The sequence below is a fragment of the Vombatus ursinus genome, unplaced genomic scaffold (assembly GCF_900497805.2).
Source record: "Vombatus ursinus unplaced genomic scaffold, bare-nosed wombat genome assembly UNPS02010219.1, whole genome shotgun sequence".
In the NCBI taxonomy this organism is placed as follows: Eukaryota; Metazoa; Chordata; class Mammalia; order Diprotodontia; family Vombatidae; genus Vombatus; species Vombatus ursinus.
The window spans coordinates 6,631,604-6,649,542 of record NW_020949997.1 but is presented as its reverse complement, the minus strand read 5'-3'; the positions used below and the strand labels follow the sequence as shown (position 1 = coordinate 6,649,542).

At 38.4% G+C, this 17,939-nt stretch overlaps 1 protein-coding gene across 2 annotated transcripts in view; it reads left to right on the top strand.

The window, feature by feature from the left end:
* The window catches only part of NPHP1 (nephrocystin 1), a 46,933-nt gene extending 36,117 nt beyond the window's left edge, over positions 1-10,816 (top strand). For both annotated transcript variants that reach the window (XM_027853959.1, XM_027853958.1), the window contains exons 17-20: positions 2,367-2,479; positions 4,061-4,134; positions 7,462-7,506; positions 9,472-10,816. In XM_027853959.1, the coding sequence (XP_027709760.1) occupies positions 2,367-2,479; positions 4,061-4,134; positions 7,462-7,506; positions 9,472-9,744 (505 nt within the window). In that variant the 3' untranslated portion in view covers positions 9,745-10,816. The remainder of the gene's footprint in view (positions 1-2,366; positions 2,480-4,060; positions 4,135-7,461; positions 7,507-9,471) is intronic.
* Positions 10,817-17,939: the final 7,123 nt, after the last annotated feature.

Sequence of the window (17,939 nt, the reverse complement as noted above, 5' to 3'; positions counted from 1 at the left end):
GGCAATTTTAATGCTCATTATCACTTATAAAAAGGGTTACCAGAGAAATTTAAGAGGCAGTAATGTGCAAATTGGTCTAGTTTTCTTTTTATAATTCAGATGAAAAACATGGCTTAGGGAAGATATAGGAACTTTGGTTGCAATAGGATTTATGGCATCAATTATCTATGATTTTATCATTTTCCTCATTTCCTATTGAGAGTTGGATATTTTATAGTGGAACTTTTTCCATTGTATGTATTAAGAGCTATTGCCAAAAATCCTACCAAATGCTATTTTAGCATGTCTTTCTAACTTTAAAACTGCACAGCGATGCTTGCATATCATGGATGGAGGAGATAAATCAGAAGTAGATGATTTGGCTTACTAAGCATTCAGAAGACCTGAACGATGAAGATGCTAATTTTTCTTCTACTAGGCTAGTAATCAGCAGCCTGTGCTTGAGTGTGATTGCAATTTCTTTCCAGAATAGTTAAACCACTTCACAGCTCCACTAATAACACATTAGTGCACCTGTTCTTCCTGCCCATCCAATAATTATAATTTTTTGCAGATTAACCTGAAGGTGGTTGCTGTCACCTTGAGACTATGAATGGGTGATCCAATGGAAACCTGACCCTTCACCCCTAAGAGTTTGTCTGCTTCATGTCTATCTAGGCCAGTGCCCTTAGTTTACATTCCTCTTCTCTATTTGCCATATGTAGTTTCAAAACTATAGAAGAGGTAAGAGTCTAGTAGACTCATTTGATGAGTTGCTGGGGCAAATCATCCCCCAATAGTCAGCCGTCTTGTGATGAGCCTTTCTGAACTGAGCTAGGCTAGTCCTTGGACAATAGGCACATAGTCTTTCAAATGAATGGCACATGTTGCTGGGCCTATGCCCAAAGCTTTCCCAGCTTGGTGAAGCTAGTAAACAAGCTTAGATGGTAAGGGCCTTGTGCTGGTGAAGCATGGATTCAGTTCCCCATAGACGTCATCTTCACACTGCTCCACAACCACAGCCCCCCTCATTGGCCAGCAACCTTGTACATGTCAGTCAGTGAACATTTATTAAGCACCTACTACATGCTGCATACTGTGCTAAATGCTGGCTTGTAAAGGAGCTCAGTTGCTTGTAGGGATGGACCAGTGCAAATACATTACCGTTAATGGAGAAACAGCACAAAGAAATGCCCTACCAGTGGTGGGTCAACGGGACCTCATTTCATGTTTATTGTTAATTAATTGTTACCATCTCAGTACTTTTGAGAGAAAAAAAAATGGTGGGAAATAACAATACCTCCATTTTAAGGGGAAAAATGTAAGTAAGTATTGCACACTTTTATTTTTGATAAATGAGAGAAATAATTTTAAAGTGTGGTTATTATCTGGCTCAGAGTACTGTTTTGGAACTTTAGTCAGGAGTTAATATTTTAAATATTAAATATTAGATACTCAAATTGTTATCCAATGTTCTTCCATTCACTTTTTGTTACTTCAGTTTCATTTTTACTTCTGTTTTCTGTTGTACAAACTCCCCTTAATTATAGGGCCTAGCATGGGAATATCAAATACCAATTACCAACAAAACAAGAGTAACTTTATTTTATTAAGGCCTATTGGATACTGCATGAAGGCTGCGTTTGTAAGAGTAGGCTTGTGATTCTAGTGTTGGATATTGATGTCAGTCCATCTAGCTATAGTTCCATTTTAACTTTAGGAGTAAGGAGTGTCCTAGTGGTCCCCAGACAGGAAAAAGCAGGTGATCCCTATATTAGAGAAATAGCTCCCCAAGATAAGGTTGTAGTTTATTTCATATTCTTTCAACAGAATGGCTGCATCTGTCCCTAACCTCTAACTAAAAAAGGGTATTGATTAAAGTTAGGACCTTTTATTTAACCACTCACAATTTTACTTAACACCAAGACTTCCTCTTCCTCAATGCCAGTGATGGTTATTTTGTATACAATATCATGCACTATACGTTTCAAGATACTCTGCACAGTTGTACACAGTTGCCTGTATAAAGTTAGATTTTCACTGTCTCTTACATTTATGAACGCATCAGGCCGACCAGTTGTAAAGTGCCTAAAGAGCTGGCACTTTACAACTATCCTTTTTATTTGACATTTAACTCGGGACTTGTGAGTATACTAAGAAGCAAATATAAAAGCAAGTATAGAGGCATGTAGTTGGCACTTACACGTGTATTTAGAGGAATATAAAATTATTTGGAAAATTTTCTCTGTGATTAGCCAGTTGCATGATGGGACATTCCTTTAAGTCATTGCCATAATTGCTGCATAATGAAGCAGTAAATGTAAGCTAATTATAAAGACTTTGGGCTGAATTGTATTTTTTTAATGAATTTTTTTCTTATTTAATAGTCTACTACCAGAAACATTAATAGGAAGTATGTGCTACGTTCATCTGCTGGTATTCTATCGAGAAATTCTTGGTGACATGCTCTTGAAAGACAGGCTAAGCATGCAAAATGCTGGTAAGGCTTTTTAACCCGTACCCTTTATTTCAGCTCTATTAGCAGATGCTTTCCTTGGGAGTAGTTGTCATGGTTGGCTGGCTCTCTCATTCTGCCAGGTAAAGGTGGGTTCTCAAATTATTCTGCCTTAGAAAAGCGCCTGTCAGCAGAGCTTAGTGGCTTGGCACGTGGCCATTTACCTGACAGTAGGTCACTATAAGACCCATCAGATGGTACTGCCCACTACTGGCCATTGTCAGTGCACTCAGTCTCTCTCAGTTCCCTGAGACTATCTGTTGTACCCCCATTTAATCTTGACTTTGCTCACAATGTAACGATCTCACAAGACTTCAGGACCTGAAGAGCTCTCCCTCTGCTTTGTAGGTTGCCTACCCCTCTTACCTTTGTTTGAGTTTTTGTTTGTTTTACGTGTAAAATTATTGGTGGGAACTGAATCTTCTACTTCGTATAATACACTATGCTTTAAAAAAAAGAAAGAAAGAAATTGTCATATTTAAGCAAAGTATCCAAAGTGGAATATGTGTGGCAACAATATTTATCTCAGTGATAAGTTTGTGTGTTATTGGAATTTTTTTTTAAATGTAGCTGTGTTCAGGATCTGTACAAGAGTACATAAGTAGACGTGCCCTTGGTGGAAATGCCTCCTAAATAAATAGGAAGAAGACAGGACACACACACCCACACCCACACACATACACACACACACACACACACACACACACACACACACACAGAGCTAGGTATATTTAAGGATGCAGTAACTGTAGGGAGAAGGCAGGCTGTTTATTCATATGCTTTTGGATGGATTATGGATTAATGACAAGGAAAGCTTCATGGGTGAAGCGACTCTTTAGAGAAGTTAAAGGTTGTTACATTTTCCCATGACTAGGGAGAGGTTGTATGAGCTTGTACACAATTCCACCCAATACAGTTCTGTCCATCAAGGCCCAAGACTGGTCAGTAACAACCAGAGCACTTTGGTTTGTACTTCTTGAGTGCACTTACCATGTAATATTGTTTAGCCCAGTTAATCTGTGTATGTATCTTTCCCCTCTACTAAACTGTAAGACAGGGTCAGCTCCCCCAGCACCATGCTTTGTGCAGGGCAGATGCTTGATGAGTGCCTGTCAAATGAATGAATGAGTGAGTGAATGAATGAGTGAATGAATGAATGAAAGGTAGTTGTAGAACACTTTGCTATTCTAGTTTCTGTAGAATTCTTGCATATTTAATTCTTTGCATAGGCCCATAATAACCTATTCCATTCAATTCTGTCATGAAATAGCTCATTTTTACATTATTTTAAAAAATAATTAATATATTATAGAAGGTCATTCAGATTGCCGGCTGTCAGTGAGCCTTTATGTTGTTAGATACCTGCAAATCCTTCTCACTAGCTTTTGGGGTCTTTAATCAGTAATATTAATATAGCAATCTTACTAATCCAGATTGATACTTATACCAGCTCTTTTTATATAATACATCTAAGTAGCAATACATTTAAAAAATAATTATTGTAATAAAATACATTTCAATGAATGAAAGTCCAATGAAATCGTTTTCTTTTCTTTCTCACTTTAGATTTAATTAGTAGTCCAATTCTAGCAACCTTTCCTAAACTCATGGAACAACCTGACCTGATGGATGTACTTAGGGTATGTGATAAGCTTCATGATCTTAAATTGCTATACCTCTTGTTAATTATTTTAAATAGACACTTGGTTTATTTTCTCATTTAATCTTTTTTTTTCCTTATTGTGCAGTTGGCTATTTTTTGTTATTTCTTTTATCAAATTGTCATTATGGTGTAAGATTTTGGTGAATACAATAAGAATGCAACTACTGGAGGAAATGTTAGGGGAGAGTTAGAAGATGGAAAGATAGACAGACAGACACCAGACCTGTGATTTCATTGGCATAGGAAACTCCACCAATGCAGGTCAGCAACTTCTCTGCAACTTATAGTCTTAGACACCAAGAGGTTAAGTGCCTTGCCAGGGGCCCATAGCCAGTATATGTCAAAGGCAGGATTTGAACTGTTTGTCTTGGCTCCAAATCCATCTCTCCCTCCTCTGTTTCATGCTGCTACACACATGCATAGATACGTATATGCACATATGTGCACATACATGCCTATGTCCATGCACAGTGGGTCAGGAGCCTCATCTAGTACTGAAAGAAGGGATTCCATAGACATTTCCCTGATCTTTCTGGATGCGGGTTCTCCTCTGGCTGATGAGGTCTCTCTGACCTCTCCTGTTTAATTTTTTTTATCTATAAATTGAAGGTAATGGACAAGATAATCTCTAAGGTCCTTTCCAGCTGCAAACTCTGCTTGACCTGAGGAGTACATAGACTTACACAGACATGAACACATTCACTTTCAAATGATTAGGTGAAAGAAGTAGTCCATTATCTGAATCTATACTTCTTTAATACCTTAAGAATCTGTCATGTCATTAATGTGGGCCCTCTCTGAACTGATACAGACTTCATGTGAACATATGCACATATCATATGTATACATATATACACATACACACATATGTGGAATTCTTTCTGCTAATACAGGACTTTATGTGTATATACATACACACACATACATACATGTGTATATACACATATATACACACAAACATGCAATGCACAAAACATACAGATGCCTTTCGGTGGGGAGCACTACATACTCAAGAAAAAGTTGAAAATTTAACAATGACTTTAATTGTCCCTCTTCTGGAAAACTTACAATGATGCATATGCTAATGGAACATTGCTCAAACTAGATAGTATCCAAGTTAATAAAAAAATGTAATCATAATAATTGTAACATACACCATTTTATGTCTAAAACTATTTTAGACCCATTATGTCGCTGATCCCTACAGCGACCCTGGTAGATATGTAGCGTGCTTCCTCATTTTATAGATGATAATATTGAGGCATGGAGAGATTAGGCAACTTATTCTTGTTCACACAGGTAATAAGTGTCAGAGCCAAACTTCAAACCCATTTTTATGGTACAAGTTTGGTGCTCTTTTCAGTATGTAATGCTGCTCCCCTGCAGTAAAATATTTTTTTCCCATTTCATAGACCACATTCTTTATAGTGACAGTTTGCTAAGTAATCTGTAAAAAACATAAATGCCCCCCACACACTCAAATAATAATAACAATAATAACACCTCACATTTATATCATGCTTTAAGGATTGCAAAGTGCTTTACTTAGATTAGCATTCAATCTGGGGCTTGGGGTATCTGGCCATCCAGGCCTTCTCCTTGCTGGTAGGCCATCTTGTCTCCCAACCAGACCAAACGACTCATTACCCTGCATACCAGGTGATAATCAAATCAACTCAGACCTAGGGGAAAGGGTGGTTGACAGAGTCAAAGGTGGCAGAAAGGTCAAGAAGGATGAGAATTGAGAAGAGGCTATTACATTTGGCAGTTAAGAGATCATTGGTAACTTTGGAGGAGAGAGCAGTTTCGTTTGAGGGGTAAGAATGGAAGCCAGATTGCAGAGGGTTTAGAAGAATAAGAGGAAAGAAAATGGAAGAATAGTTAGTTTTATCAAGGAATGACTAAGAAAGGGAAGAGAAATATAGGATGATATCTAGCAAGGATGGTGGTATCTAGTGAGGGTTTTGTTTTGTTTTTAAGATAATGGAGATTTATTTGAGCATGTGGGTAAGAAGTAGGGAAGGAACCAATAGAGAGGAAAGAAGTGAAGATGGTGGGGGAGGGGAGCTGAAAAGCGGAGGAAGGTAATGATTGAGGAGGAATCTTCTTGAGAAAACAGGAGGGTTGGCATCGACGTTACATGTAGAAAGGTTGACCTTAGCAAAGATAAGGGGAAAGAGGGATGTATTTGTAAAGCTCACTGGAGCCAGGTCATGTATGAGGCAAGCTTGTACAGGCATGGGTTCACTCATAGGTACCTCCCTTCAGGATTTTGTCTGACCCCAGATTTTGTTTGTGGTTTGTTTCAAACACTGCCCCACCTCCCACCATTTCCCACCGTATAACATGGACATGTTATAATAATTAGATTGTATCTCATTTTTACTTTACCCCAGTGGGATTTTGGGAGCCATCCTAGACCGTTGAGAATTTAGGGGATGTTTTGGTCTACTTCTAATTTCTGTCTACAGTCTCTACCTACTCCAGTCAGTCCTGTATTCGGCTACCAAAGTGATCTTCCTAAAGCACAAATCTGATCATGTTACTTCCCCCACCTCAATAAACCCCAGTGGCTCCCTGTTACCTCCAGGAACAGATTTAAAGGGCTCTCTTTGACTTTTAAAGCTCTTCATAAGCTGGCCCCTTAAACGTGACTCTCACTACTACCTCCTGGCCTTCTTGCTATTTCTCTTCAACAACTCTCCATCTCTCATCTCTTTCCTTTGGCACTGACTGTCTCTCCCCTCTGCTTGGAATACTTTCTTCACCTTGAACCCCACCTTCTGCAGGAAACCTTTCCCAGTCCCCATCACTCTGCTTCCTTCGCACTACTAAGGCCTTCCCATCAATATTTGTTCAGCCAGTCTCTCTATATCTTGTGTGCACAGTTATTTACATGTCATCTCGGCCAAAAATTATGAGCTCCTTGACTCTCTCTGTAACCCCAGGCCTAAGCACAGTGCCTAGCATATAGTAAGCACTTAATAAATACTTGTTGACTGACTGACTGGTTGATTGTCTGGCTGACTGGTTTTGGGGGCTACCCTCGTCCCTTGATGAGATTTGGGATGTTTTCATCAGCAGCTCATTAGCTGTCTCTTAAGGTAGATTTTTTTCTCCAGTTGGTTTAACTCACCTATTTTATGTTGATTCTTCATAGCTTTAGTTTCAAAGGGTGACATTTTCTGACCTCCTCCTCAGACTGATGGGGCACCAATTCTAACCTGGACTCTTTTATTCACAGACTATATTTGCATGTGTCTAAATACTCAGACTAATGTAAACGTCTTTATTTAATTTTTAGACTGCATGGGCTGAAAAAGAAAGTACTTTTAAAAGATCTGAAAAGGTAATTTTTTTCCCCTAATAAAACTTAGCTATTTTTGCATTGTCAGGCTAAAATAGATGTGACTTTGGCTTGTCCTAACAAAATAAAACTATATTTTATATGAATACAGATCATACAAATAAACATCTTAGAAGGGTGTGGGCTTTCCATTCTTAATGTAGGAATTCCTTTTTTCCCAATGAAACATTTAATAAAAATGTTCATTTCAAATCTGCTTCACTATCTCCAAAGGAAATTTCCAATCTAGACCCTCTGATTGGCTGCCAGATTCAGTCTTATCTTTAAAAACCTTCCAACTGTGAGTACAAAAACAATAGGGAGGGGAAAAGAAAGAACAGAAACTCGGCTAAACTGAACTTATTGAAAAGTGCTTGGCTCACAACGGTAAAGTCATTGCCATGTTGAAAAAAAAAACAACAGTATTTTTTAATGACTAAAGTCCTGTCCACACAATCTCCCAATAGAAGGCTGAACTACAGAAAAATTAGGGAATGAGAAGCCACAGTTTTGTTTTGTTTTGTTTTGTTTTATTTAAAAATACAAATATTGTGTTCACATCAGAGTGGCTTATGTTAATTGTAACCTGTGGCTTATGCTGGAATTAGCACATTTAATATATTTATAATTCTTCATTGTTCATAATGCTGTGCTCAAGGCCAGGCCTGTCCGCAAGAGGTATATTTAACAGTGTCCAGTTGTGAGGCTGCCATGCTCAAGAGATCTTCCATCAACTTGAAATTCCCATCTGTGTCATTCCTTTGGCAAAACATATTCAGTATTTCAGTACTTAAAAAAAACCTGTGATTTTGTTTGGGTGGAAACGTCCTGGGTCTTTATATTTTAATAGCTAATCTTTATAAGTTGTAGTGACCCTTATAACTTCACCATCCTTCTGGTGATGAGCTTTACCAAATTTGGCTAGGCTCACCCTTGGATGACAGATGCTTCGTCTGCCACTGGGCCCAGGTCTAAAGCCTTTAAAGTTTACGAAGACCTGCCATAGCTTGTGTTCTCCCAATATAGTCTCCACTAACCAAGGGTCACATCTTCACCCTATGAGGCATTGAAATTGGGTATCAGCAGAAGAAGAGATTAAATGTTCCTGTTAAAGGGTTAGCAGATTTCTAATCTGGGGGGGGTAACATATTAAACTGTTCTTAGCCATTAACCTAATTTAACATTAATTTGTTTAATTAGCACTGTCAGGTAGAGGATAAAAGCAGGGATCTCAGCTCTGCCTTGAGGTTCAGCTTGCAGCCTTCTATTATTCAACTCTCTGGGCTTTTGTTAATCATATTAACACATCTTTTTGAAAAGAAACTTAGACTTAGACCAAGAGTTATTAATTTTGTGTGTGTCATGGACCCCTTCAGTAATCTGGTGAAGCTTGTGGACCTCTTCTTAGAATAATGGTTTTAAGTGCACAAAATAAAATATATCGGATTGAAAAGGACACTAGGTTGAAATGTAGTTATCAAAATATTTTAAAAACCAAGTTCACAGTCCCTTCTGACTTAGTAATTGTACGAATATATGACTTCTTTAAGCTTGAAATATAAAACTTAAGCTTCAAAGCCATTGTCCAAAGTAGTTAAACTCATATAGAGTTGGGAGTCACTAAACCATATATAAGCCTCACACTGTGAGCCTCTGTGAGCCTCACACTGGCTTAGTTTTAAAATGTAATATTGTCTGTTTTATTATATTTTTATTTATTCTGTGAAATATTTCTCAATTACATTTTATTCTAATTTGGGCCATATTTGGGAGTATTGTAGGTCTCATGCGCCCATGGGCCATGTATTTGACACATCTGGTCTAAAGCATGTAATGCCGGGAAGGACAGGACAGACATAGTGGAAAACCCTTGGCATCTAAAGGGCAGCCTAAGTATCTAACAAAGTCTGTATGTTCTTAATAATTTCTTAAATAATTATTTGTATGTGTATGTGTGTGTTTCCCCAGAGAGACAGAGAGTTTCTGAAGTCCATGTTTATCCTCGTGTACCATGATTGTGTGTACCCGCTCTTACATTCCAACCTCCTCCCACCATTCAGATGGGCAGAAGAAGAAACCGAAGCTACTCGATGGAAAGTCACTTCTGACTTCCTTAAGCGAAACCAAGAGAATTCTAGTGCTCTCCATGCCTTACTGTCACCAGAAGGTGCTCATGAACCTTTTGACATTTCTGAGCAGGCCTATGACTTCTTAGGAGAAGCTCGGAAGAATGTGAATTAAGTTCGATGGGTCATTGAGATTCAGTCCAGTGGGTACTGTCTGTAAGAATAAATGTAAACTCTAAGCATCATTTGAGCCGAATGATAGGAACCAAATGGTTAGGGTCCATTGTGGACTGTATTTTTACTTTACTAATTTAGTGTATTTTTTTTACTTTACTAATTTACTGTATTTTTAAAAAAATATATACAAGAGTATATTTTGTAAGAAATAGTTCAGATGTGTTATAAAATGACTATTTTTAAAATAGGAAATATTATGATTTCTCAAAGTAAATTAAAAGCTGTTTCTATCTTTTGACCTAGTGATACTACTACTAGGCCTGTGCCTCAGAGAAATCAAAGGAAAAGGAAAAGGACCCATAAAATATTTATAGGGGCTTATTTTTAGTGGCAAAGAAGTGCAGACTGAGGGGGTACCCATTATTTCAAGAATGACTAAACAAATTATGGTGAATGAATGTAATGGAATATTCTTGTGTGTAAGAAATCACCAAAGAGTAGTTTCAGAGAAGCTTGGGAATTGATGAGTGGAGTGAGTAGAACTAGGAGAGCCATTTATAAAATGACAATAACATTGTAAAGGCAAACCACTTTGAAATACTTAGGCGCATTGATCAGTGCAGTAACTAACCATAGTTCCAGAGGACTGATAACAAAACATGCCACCCTCCTCCTCACAGAGAGGCGACAGATGCAAGATGCAGGATGAGACACGTGGTTTTAGACATGGCAGATGTGAGAATTTGTTTTATTTGATTATGCTTTTGTGTTCCCAGGGTTTCATTTTTGTTTATTTACTTTTCAAAGGATAACGGTAGGTAGTTAGTAACAGTGTTCAAAGAGAGAAGAGAGTTAACAGCAGGGTTGATTTTTTTAAAAGAAGTCATTGAAGTATTTTTTTAAAATTCTTAAGAGAACAGAAGGAAAGCCAGAAGGCAGCATGGACAAGCAGGAAAGCTACGTGTTCAATTTATTATATACGTAAAAGTAAGGCAACCTGGGGCAGCTGGGTGATGCCCTGGCGTCAGGAGGGCCTGAGTTCAAATGTGACCTCAGACCAGACATTTGACACTTACTAGTTGTGTGACCCTGGGCAAGTCATTTAACCCCAACTGCCTTGCAAAAAAAAAATTAAATAAAGCAAGCTGTACATAATAGAGATTTACAGTATAATCTACTATGTATGTGGAAATGCTCATTTTACTTGAAATAAAAAGATAAAGTAATTTAAAGGAGATGTTCATAAAACTTATTTCTTTAAGAGCAAAATCACCGGGGAGAAATTATGTGAAGCATCAACCAACTGGTTGTCAAATACTCAAGTATTTGAATATAACTTTTCCAAGTTATGTACAGTAGCCTTGAAGGTAAGTCAGCGATTTCCCTTTACTTCCCACCCCACCCTCACTCCCATAAATGGGCTCTGTAGCAAGCATGTAGATACACCTACATTTAAATCACATGAAGATTTAAGTCTAAATGTAACTAATTTTTTCCCAGATTTTTTGAGAGTTTCATGACATCCCTTAGAAATGCCTGGCAGCAGGCAAGTTCCTGATCACAAGCTTCTGCTTGATTATGAAGATGAATTCAGGTGGGCATAGATAATTCTCAGTTATTCAGGGGTAAAGCATCCAAATGTTCTTGTTGACCATTCTGCTTTATTAACCCAATCCTGAATTTTCTTAATTGAGGGGTTTTTGTTGGTTCATTTGTTCCCACATATGTGGGGTGTCCCAGAAGACTTAATGAAGCTTTAAGCTAAAAACACTAAGACTTTTTGGACAGCCCTGTGCTATCCTCACTATCCAAGTAGACCAAAAACACCTGGCTTTTACTGGGGGGATAAATCGGGGAGAGGAAGGAGAAAAGAAAGACTGTTGGTTCCAGATGTAACTTTCAGAGATTTGAAATTAATCTTAACTCTTTTAAGGAACAAATATAATCACTCTTTCTTGTCAAAGAGACTTTCGCACAATTACTAGTAAATTGACCCACATCTGTAAGGTTCCAAAGTAAATTTCTAAAGCCTAAGTTATTTCTTGATGTAGGGAAGCCTTTTAGAATTGCATAGGAAGTTGCACATTCTGTTGAAATATTTCTCATTTCTGATTCTTCGTATTGGTTAAAAGAAAACACTTCTATCTCCTAATATCCTCAAGGTTCTGGAGAACTGAGCAGAGTTTTAAGAGCAGGATAACATTTCACAGAATTTCAAGAAGTTGCCTTACAATCAACAGTTTCCAGATTTTTGGAAAGCCTGTTTTAAAAAAAACTTAATGTTTTAGAGGTTCATCACATCAGGAGAATCTAACTTTAGTTGGCTTTTACCTATATCTGGCACTACCCTTAAGTCCTGGGGATTAGCATCAAGTTAAAAAAAAGGGTGGGGGGGGGACCATTGGTCCTAAAAGTGGCTTAGAAGGAATCCTTGACCTTGAAAGCGATCTTCTAGCCTCTCTCTGCAATCCCCTTTTAAAAAGTATCTCTTCCTGTCTACCACCTCTTCTTACAATCAAGTGTGGGAAACTCAGAAACACCAATCATCATCTTCCTCCTGATCTGCTACTGATCTACTATTTTTCAAAGTAGTCCATGGTTCTTGCCAGTAGAGGAACCATGTTCCTCTGTAACTTGAGAACTAACAATCCCAAAAATGAGGGTGGAGGTTTAAATAGTTGCAGAAAACGTACCGTAGAAGTCCCAGTTCCTGTCCTGAGGTCTTTTGCAGCTGGCATGAATATTGTTCTATTTTTTTTTTTTTTTTCTTAGGCTTGCTGCTCCATTTGAAGGTGTCAACAATGCTGTTTTTTCACCCTTTCCTGTCTAGAAAACAACTTTAGTGTGAGCATGTAAGTCACTAAGCTACCCTTTGCCTGGTCTTGTGAGATTGTCCCCCACATGGAGAGAGGGAATCTGAAGGAAGAAAAATGCTATAAGTGAATTTTTTTAAAAAAAGGGGAAGAGAAATAGGATCTGAAAAGTAGTTTAATAGATTGTTTATGAAATATGATAAAGTAGCATAACAGTTCATTCTTCAGAATTGCAAAAAGAGCTTCCTGCATGGGCTGTCCCCACATATAGTTCCATTCATTAAGCTTATGATTTCTTAAGAGGAAAACACGGAAACATGAGTGAAAGCACTTAAACTCAAGCTAAAAAGTGGTATAACAAAGGAAATTAGTGTAAATAGATTAGACTGATCATCAGTTCAGGTGTGTGGATCTGGCTATAGCCATCATAGCCAACATGTGAGACCACAGGTTTTCAGCCATATACATAATATTACACACTCACACACTTTTATTGACTAAAAAGGCAAATTTCTAGCTGTCAGAACAGGAAAAGGTTGTCAAGGAGCCAGAAATACCGTGGAAAATGATTTTCCTGTGATAAGTCTCCAGGGACATTTACCGAAGTCCTCTGCAATCTGAGGCTCTCCTCTCTTTCCAGACTAATTTCCCATTACTCCCTTCACACGTTGTCTCCTGGTTTAGTGAAACTGGCCCACTTCCTGATCCCCAAACTTGGCGTTCCATTTCCACCTCTGTGCCTTCACTCTGGCTTTCACCATGCCCATAATGGCCTTCCACCTGAACCTCTGCCTCCCAGAATCCTTAGCTTCCTTCAAAGCTCAGTCCAGGTGCCATTTCCTAAGCCCTTCCTAATAGCCTCAGTTATTAATGCTCTCCCCCTCCTCAAATTACTGTTGTGCATACTTATCTGTGGACCAGAAAAGAAAGTTCTTTGCACCCAAAGTCTTTGGCCCTCTCTCAAATGGTTCAAAGTCAGAAATGGATATGACACTAGTGATATTGTCACCAGGCTTATCACTGCACCCTGAGGACCACTGGGCCTTTCTATCACACCTGCAGCTGAAACATCCTATACGTGTTGTCTCTCACCATTCCAACCCTTGAGAGCAAATATGTCCTGCTTTTCTATCTGTATCTCCAGCACTTAGCATAGTGCTTACAGCAAAACTTAATAAATGTATTTTCATTCATTCATTCATTCATACCATTTCATTCTCCCCATACAATATAAGCTCTTTGAGGACAGGAGACTGTCCTATTTTTTTTTAATCCCCTGTACCTAACATAGTGAACACAATAGTCATTTAATAAATGTATGTTGAAGGAATTGAATGAATGAATAAAAATAACACAAATTGAAAGGTAGCATGTATAGTGAAAAGGGGCTGGCCTGCAGCAGGGAAGACCTAGCTGTCTGACTCTGAGGAAGTCACTTCTCTTCTCAGTCCCCCTGGTGATTCTAAGACTTTTAGGAGCGGAGTAAGGCGCTAATCTGAACTGTAAGGCTGATGTGCTGGACAGCGAATTAGCATTTTGATTAAATAGGCGAAAGAGCTGGAAAATGTCTTCTGCCTGGTAAGGAGTTTGTCATTGGTTCTTTTATTTAGAGCTGGAAGGAGCCTTGGAGGGTATCAGGTCCAATCTCCATATGTTAGAGTTGAGAAAGCTGAAGCTGCACTATGGGAAGAGAGTTGCCAGAATTCCCAGGAAAAGCAAGTGTTTTCCTAAAGCACAAGTTTGACTATAGCGTATTCTTACTCAATATATTCCAAAGGCTCCCTGTCACCTCTGAGACCACACGTAAAGTCCTCTGTTTGACATTCACAGTGACATCCGACACTGCCATCACTCTGGTCCAGGCCTTCGTCACCTCATGCTTTGATTACTGAATTTACCAACCGGTGGGTCCACCTGCCTCAAATTTCTTCCCACTCCAATTCATCCTCCAATAGTCACTAAAGTGATTTTCCTAAAATGCAGGTCCAATCATCTCACCTGCTCCCCCTCAATAAATGTCAGTGGCTCCCTATTACCTTCAGGAGCAAATAGAAAATGCTTTGTTTGGCACTCAAAGTCCTTCATAACCTAGCCCCCTCCTACCTTTCCAGTCTTCTTACACGTTACTCCTCGATATGTATGCTTTGGTGTAGTGACACTGGCCTCCTGGCTACTCTATGAACAAAACTCCATCTCTGGGCTCTGGGCATTTTCCATACCTGGAACATTCTCTCTCCCCAACTCTGACTATCAACTTCTCTGGCTTCCTTTAAGTTCCAACTAAAATACTACCTTCTACAGAAAGTCTTCCCTTTTAATTTCAATGCCTTCTCTCTTTTAATTATTTCCTAGTTATCCTGCATATAACTCACTTTGTCTGTATTTGCTTGCATATTGTCCCCTGCCCTGTAAGATTGTAAGCTTCTTGAGGGCAGGGACTGTCTTTTGCTTTTTTTTTTTTGCATCCCCAGTGCTTAGCACAGTGCCTGGTACATAAAAGGTGCTTAATAAATGCATTTTGATTGATGGCTGTATAGATTGATAGAAGCAGCAGAGGTGATATTTGAACCCATGTCTTCTGGCTCCAAACCAGGTTCTTCCCACTGCACCTCAACAGTGCTTTACAGTTTACAATGCTTTCTTCTCACAACAACCCTCTAAGATAAGGACTGCGAAGACAATCATCCCCATTTAACAGATAAGGAAACTGAGGCTCAAGGAAGTGATTTGTACAAGGTCACACAGTTTAAAGTTAGAATAGATGGGACTCATACTGAGGTATTTTGATTCCACATCCAATAACCTTAACTCTACACCTCCTTGGTTCTCTGTAATTTATCCTTGAGAAGTGATGCTTGGCAATGGGGAGGCTCAGCTATCGATCACGGAAGCATTCCAAGTTGCACGCTCTTCTCAAGCCACTATGGGACGAGGTGGTACCATAGTGCACAGAGCACTGGGTGTGGAGTCAGGAAGACCTGGGCTCAAATCCTGCCTCTGACACCCGCTGGCAGTGTGACTCTGGGAAAGTCGCTTAACCACTATATGCCTCAGTTTCCTCAAATATAAAATGGGGATCACAAGAGTACCTACTTCCCAGGGTTATTGTGAGGATCAAAAGAGATAATATTTGTTTAAAAAAAAAAAAACTCCTGGCAGATAGTAAGCACTAAATAAAAGCTTGCGCCCTTCCTTTCCCTTTGCCTAGAATGGAGGTCTGGCTTTTGAGTTAAAAAGAACTGGGCTCATGTCCTGTCTCTGATAAGTACTTCTGTGAGACACTTACTCCTCAGTGCCCCAGCAACTCTCTAGGAGTATAAGCTATAAACAAGTTGCTGATCTGCATCAGTGGAAAGAGTTCCCATACCTGGAGATCTCCATGGAATTGGACTTTGCACTTAACTCCTACAACCAGAACCAGTAAAGCAACAATGTACACTTATCTGGAGAGATTGTGGTCAAAGCAGGGAGATGAAGCAATAATTTAGGATTGTAGGATCATTAATTTATGATGCACCCTGTGGGTTCTCCATAAAATTCTAATTTCTAGTACCTTTTAAAAAATCATTACTATGATTATTATTTTTAATTAATTTATTTTGAACTTAAATACACAATAAGAAAAGAAAAAGAAACATATTATAAACTTAATGTTAAAAGAAACATAAAATAAGAAAAGAAAAAACAAAGCGTTGCCACAGCGCAATGTAAGATAGGATTCAAAATATACATCCAGTACCTATTTAGAAATGAGGCAAGGCATGACAACATGTAACAGACAAAAATCAATCAACATATAAAAGTATATTTAAGAGGAAGAGTAGTTGAGGGATTGGACTGGTAGATTAAAAATGCGTGGAATTATTTTTTTCCCCATTAAAATTGTTTTTACTCATACCTTTTATTTTTATATCATTTTCATTTCCGAACACATCCCTCCTCTTTCCCTATCCAGAGAGCCATCCTTTGTAACAAAGAACAAAAAAGAAAGAGAAAAAAAGCAGCTTAGCAAAACCAACATGTTAACTGAATGACAGTAGTACTTTGCAATGTTCTACACTCATAGTCCTTCATCTCTTCAAAGAAAAGAGGCAAGTTGTGTTTTCTTACTGCTTTTCTGGAGCCACCTTGAGCATTATAATCATGTGGTGTTTGATTTTGCTTTATTCGTCATATTTACATAGTTGAAGCCATTGTATATTATTGTCCTCATTATGCTTCCTTCACCTTGCATCAGTTCAGATAAAACTTCCCATGCTTCTTTTAATTCTTCATATCCAGTGTCTTATGTTGTAATAATATTCCCTTGCATTCCTGTGCCACAATTTTTTTTAGCCATTCCCCCAATCGATTGTCTACTTTGTCTCCAGTTCTTTGTTACTGCAAAAAGTGCTGCTGTGAATATTTTGGTGTATATGGGACCTTCCTATCTATCTTTGGAACATTTAAATCATCTTCTTAGCATAATTCCAAATTACATTCCAGAATGGGTGGACCAGTTCACAGCTGGATGGAATTACTTTAAGAAAACTTGGAAGAAGTAGGCTTTGGGGCTGCCTACCTCTGTTCAACATTCACCTCCTTCATGAAACCTTCCCAGAATAGCCCCTCCTGGGTCTAGTCATTTGATGACTTCAATAGTAGTCCCCACCATCCACCTTTCATTCTTCTTAGTCAAGAATATTTCAACAAACTAAATTAAGTATTTATTGATTGCTATGTATAAGGCACAGCGCTATCTGCTAGGAATATAAAGATTAAAAGTCCCTGTGCTCAAGAAATTTATATTCTCCTTGGGATACAGCAAATATGCAAGTAAGTACAAAGTAATTTCTGTATTTTCAAATATAGGGCAGAGAGGGCACTGTAACAACTCATGGACTCAGAAGGAACAGGACATGGGTTCCCAAAGTGGGTGATGCCGCCCCCTGGGGGTGTTGCAACGATCCAGGTGGAGTGGTAGTAACCTCAGTGCAATTTGGGGGCATTGACTAAAAATAAGGGGGCAGTGGAAGCATGAGGAAAGAAGAGAATTTTTAAAAAACATTCGAACATGTTTCATCTGTTGTGTAACAGAGTTAAACCTGTAGTGATTACATTATTTTCCAAATAAACACACAAAGTGAAAGTTATAACCCTTCAGTGGTCAAGTCCACTGACAGGTCTTAATAAGCAAATGTTGGCAGACAAGCCAGCAGCACATTGTGAGGAAGATCAGCATGTATTGGCAGGAATATGTGCGTGTAATGACTTGTTTATAATAGGATACTATATGGCTACATGACACAATATTGTGTCATCAAAATTTCAATGCAGGAAAAAACACAAATTTATAGCAAATTATTAAATTTAAGATGTGTCATTTTTAAAAAATATATAT